Consider the following 4,710-nt stretch of genomic DNA (forward strand, 5'->3'; position numbering starts at 1 on the left):
GATCTTGATTTGATGCAATTGATTTTCTTGTTAATCATATAAGACCATTTCTTAGACCATTTACTCTACCTAACAACGAAGGGGTATTGTTGTGCCACACCATTCACAACAGCCCTTATGTTATTGTTGTGGACTTCATTGTTGTGGTGTCGTGGGAATAAATCACGATGGCTACAACAGACAACCAATCACCTTTTTTTTTCTTCTTTTTTTAAATATAATATTAATTAACTCAATATCAAATATTTTTTACCCACAAAATCACAACACCACAATAATACATTTACCATAGTACCTCATTCATCCCACAATAATACCACATCAGCAAAAAGCGCTCCTACAACACCACAACAATCCCCCCATATGTAGAGAATTGTCTTATGGGGGACAACAATGGAGTATTGTTGCGCCACAAGATTCACAACAGCCACTATGCTATTGTTGTGGACTTCATTGTGGTGTAGTTGTGGAGGCAAACTGATCATATACATGGCATTGTATATGTGTGTTTTATTTGCTAAAGGCTAAAAGCAGAATTATGTGGACTATAAAGCTAAGATATGCAATATTCGCTGAAAATAAAGTGCAGCAGTTATGTTTCCGCGTTAATAAGGGACTGCGGTTTAATCCGCTGAGTTTCCGCGGATGGTTAGGTAATTCGCAGACCGCGAACATCTCGAATACTATAAATAGGGAGTTTGGCCTCTCATTTATAGGTTGTTGATTCTCTGTCATTTGCCTATGCCTTTGTGATTTCCACTTGTGACCTTGCCCAAGGGATTTTTACATCGCGCAAAGGTGAATTATGCTAATTAACAATCAAGACCGGGTCGGAGTGGTTGATCACTTGATAGTTAAAGTGAAAGACGATCATCGGGGCCCAAAATAATCATCAAACACTCCATCCCCCATCATAATCTTATTGCACTCAATCCGTAATTAAGTAATATCATTAGTTAAGGATTGATCATTTGGCGCCATCCGTGGGACACGTTTTACGAATTAAACTGAAAATTATTTGTTTTGCGCTATCAAACGATTAATTCTTTAGTTTAATTTCAATCATGTTTTTGTTGTGATGATTTGCAGGTGAATACATTTAAAATCAGCGGTAAGTTGCTCGATTGTTTAGAATAATGAGTAATATCGGAAATAGTGGCGATGTAGTGGTTGCTGTGCGAGCAAATGCCCAAAAAAGAGGAAGAAAGCGAAAGTCAGCTAAATTGTATCATAATTGGCAATTTGCGTCAATTAGTTTCCCGAAAATGCAGAGCGATGATTTTTCTGAAATGCCGATAGTAGTATCGTGCAAAATCGCAGAAGCTGAAATTACAGTCATGAAAGTTCATGTTGATAATGGCAGCAGTGTTGATATTATCTACGAACAATGCTTTGTTCAGCTGCCGGAGGGTATTAAAGCAAACCTACAACCAACCGCGGTTTTGCTAACTGGTTTTGCAGGTGAGTCTTCATTGCCTATGGGCATTTTGCCATTAGAAATCGAGCTAGCCGATGTAAATGACAAAGCTTTGGCACGACAGGCGCGGTTAGATTTTTATGTTATGCGAGCCTCATCTCGCTATAACTTGCTGCTGGAAAGAACCGCTATAAGTAAATTTGAAATTATTCCGTCCACAATTCATGGCATGATCAAATTTCCAACATATAAAGGGGTTGCCACAATATGTTCAATGAGTATTATGCCTATTTGTGAGGCTGTTAATGTAAAAACCGCAGGGCAGGAAACTGCTGATGATGCGGATAATATGGAAATTATTAATCCCGCATATCCTGAGCAGAAAATTAAAGTGGGACGCAATATTAGTGCGGATACTAGGAAGCAAATAATCCAATTACTTGTCCAGTACATGGATGTTTTTGCTTGGAGAGAAAACGATATTACTGGTGTTCCGCGTCATATTGCGGAACACAGGCATAATGTAAATCCAGCCCTAAAACCTATAGTGCAAAAGCGAAGGGGTATGGCCCCAGACCGCGTAAAATGGTTGTGCGAAGAAGTAGCAAAATTGGTGAGAGCTAGAATTTTGCGTGAAGTTCAATACCAATCGTGGATCGTGAATCCAGTGTTGGTGAAAAAACCAGATGGTTCTTGGAGAATGTGTATTGATTACAAAGATTTAAATAAAGCGTGCCCTAAAGATAACTATCCGCTTCCAGAAATTGATTTAAAAGTGGAATCTTTGCATACTTTCCCGTATAAATGTTTTCTGGACGCGGCAAGAGGTTATCACCAGATTCCAATGGCTCAAGAAGACGCGGATAAAACCGCATTTCATACGGGCAAAGGCATATATTGTTATATAATAATGTCTTTTGGTTTAATTAATGCGGGTTCGACATATCAGCGTTTGATTGATACTGCGTTTGACAAACAAATAGGGCGTAATCTTGAGGCTTATGTAGATGATTTAGTGATCAAAAGCACAACGCAAGAGCGAATTATTGAAGATATGTGCGAAACATTTGATACACTGCGAAAAATAAACATGAAACTCAATCAGCTAAAATGCAGTTTCGGTGAAACTGAAGGAAAGTTTTTGGGATATCTTGTTATAGAACAAGGTATTCAAGCTAATCCAAAAAAGATCGCGGCTATAGAAAATATGACCGCGCCAAAAACGATTAAAGAAGTGCAAAGTTTAACGGGAAAACTGACCGCGTTAACGCGCTTTTTGTCTAAAGGTGCTGAAAGGCAGTTGCCGTTTTTCAAATCTTTAAAAGGATGTTTGAAACAAAAAAGTTTTGTTTGGTCCAGTGAAGCAGAAACCGCGTTTCAAGAGATGAAAAAGTTGTTGAAAACTTTGCCTATACTAACAGCGCCAATTGATGGCGAAATTCTTTACCTTTATATATCAGTGGCAAACGAAGCTTTCGGTTCAGTTTTGATCGCGGAAAGAAACAAAATACAAAAGCCGGTGTATTTTGTTAGTAAAGCTCTTACAGGAAGTGAAATAAACTATGCGCCGATCGAAAAGTTTGTGTATGCGCTTATTTAACATCGCGAAGGTTAAGAAGATATTTTCAAGGGCATCCAGTGCATGTATTAACTAATATGCCAATCAAGCAAGTTTTAACAAAACCAGAGATATCTGGTAGACTTGCATTGTGGGCAGTCGAATTAGGTGCTTATCAAATATCTTACCTTCCGTGTAGTGATGTAAAAGGTCAGGTTATGGCGGATTACCTCGCTAAAATGTCTGGAGAATTGGAGGTGATTAATGAGCGAACCGCGTTGAAACCGGTACTGGGCGAAACTTGGGATTTGTTTACTGATGGTGCTTCATGCGCAGGAGGTGCAGGTGCGGGTTTGGTTTTGGCAAATCCAAGTGGTGAGGAGCATACGTATGCACTGCGTTTTAATTTTGATGTGTCAAATAATGAAGCGGAGTATGAAGCACTACTTGCTGGTTTAAATATTGCGCGAAAAATGAATATTGCTAAGTTGCGAGCATTTACAGATTCGCAGTTAGTAGCGAATCAGTTTAATTGCTCTTTCGAAGCACATGATCCTTCTATGCAGAAATACTTGCAGCTACTAAAGGAATTAGCAGCGCGGTTTGAACATTTTGAACTTGCACAAGTGCCAAGAAGTCAAAATAAGGAGGCAGATGCTTTGAGCAAGTTAGCCGCTTTAACGTTTTCGCATTTTCAAAAACAAGTATGGGTTGAGGAATTACCAAGTAAATCAATAGATAGTGATTTAATGGTCGCATCTATTGAAGAAGAACAGCCAAATTGGATGGAACCAATTATACAATATATCCGCAATGATACTTTGCCAAGCGACAGCCGCGAAGCTCGTTTAGTACGAGAGCGAGCACCAATGTATATCATTCAACATGATATTTTATACCGCAAATCGTACTGTGGACCAATGATGCGATATGTTGGCCCAATTGAGGCAGAAATGATTGTAGATGAAGTACATAATGGTACTTGTGCACTGCATTCAGGCTACAAAACAATCGCAGCGAAAATTATGCGGATGGGTTACTTTTGGCCATCCCTATACCGCGATGTGGCGAAAATTGTTAAAAGATGTAAAAGTTGCTAAAGGCATGCCCTGCAGAACCGAATGCCAAGGCATGATATGATTCCTGTCCATTCGCCATGGCCATTTCACAAATGGGCTATTGATATTGTAGGGCCATTTCCTGCAGGGCCTGGCAATGTTAAATTCCCGATTGTGACAATCGATTATTTTACCAAATGGGTTGAAGCTAAGGCGGTCCGCACTATTACTGGTGTACAAGTGCGAAATTTTGTATGGGAATACATTGTTTGTAGATTTGGCATTCCGCGAGAACTGGTTAGCGATAATGTTGCACAAATAGCGAAAGATCCTTTCAAAACATGGTGCACTGATTTAAATATCATACAAAAGTTTACGTCAGTAGCGCACACACAAGCTAATGGCTTATGCGAAGTAACCAACCGTGATATAGTAAGCGGTATTAAAAAGAGGTTATGCGAAAAGCGAACTGGTTGGGTAGATGAATTACCCAATGTGTTGTGGGCACATCACACAACTTTCAAAAAGAGCACAGGAGAAACACCTTTTAGTTTGGTATATGGTTCTGAGGCAGTAATTCCCGCAGAAATTTTGGTACCAACGCACAGAATAGTTAACTTTGAGGAAGAAGCGAATGATGCTGCGTTGAGCGAAAACCTGAATTTCATTGAAGAGCG

The 4,710-nt window shown here is 39.4% G+C and overlaps 1 protein-coding gene across 1 annotated transcript; it reads left to right on the forward strand.

Moving 5' to 3' along the window:
* The first annotated feature begins 1,289 nt into the window (after positions 1–1,289).
* LOC139841786 (uncharacterized) lies at positions 1,290–4,211 on the forward strand. The gene is made up of 6 exons (XM_071831986.1): positions 1,290–1,611; positions 1,738–2,121; positions 2,401–2,538; positions 2,704–2,895; positions 3,105–3,679; positions 4,182–4,211. The coding sequence occupies exons 1-6, from the start codon at positions 1,290–1,292 to the stop codon at positions 4,209–4,211; spliced, it is 1,641 nt and encodes a 546-aa protein (XP_071688087.1).
* Positions 4,212–4,710: the final 499 nt, after the last annotated feature.

Source organism: Rutidosis leptorrhynchoides, chromosome 4 (genome assembly GCF_046630445.1).
Source record: "Rutidosis leptorrhynchoides isolate AG116_Rl617_1_P2 chromosome 4, CSIRO_AGI_Rlap_v1, whole genome shotgun sequence".
Lineage (NCBI taxonomy): Eukaryota > Viridiplantae > Streptophyta > Magnoliopsida > Asterales > Asteraceae > Rutidosis > Rutidosis leptorrhynchoides.

What these genes read in the sequence shown, in the direction of transcription:
- LOC139841786 (XM_071831986.1), top strand. Translation starts at nt 1,290, where the DNA reads ATGCCGATAGTAGTATCGTGCAAAATCGCAGAAGCTGAAATTACAGTC. An exon ending in GCTGGAAAGAACCGCTATAA is followed by an intron (nt 1,612 to 1,737) that starts GTAAATTTGAAA and finishes TAAAAACCGCAG; the next exon opens with GGCAGGAAACTGCTGATGAT. An exon ending in AGATGGTTCTTGGAGAATGT is followed by an intron (nt 2,122 to 2,400) that starts GTATTGATTACA and finishes ACAAACAAATAG; the next exon opens with GGCGTAATCTTGAGGCTTAT.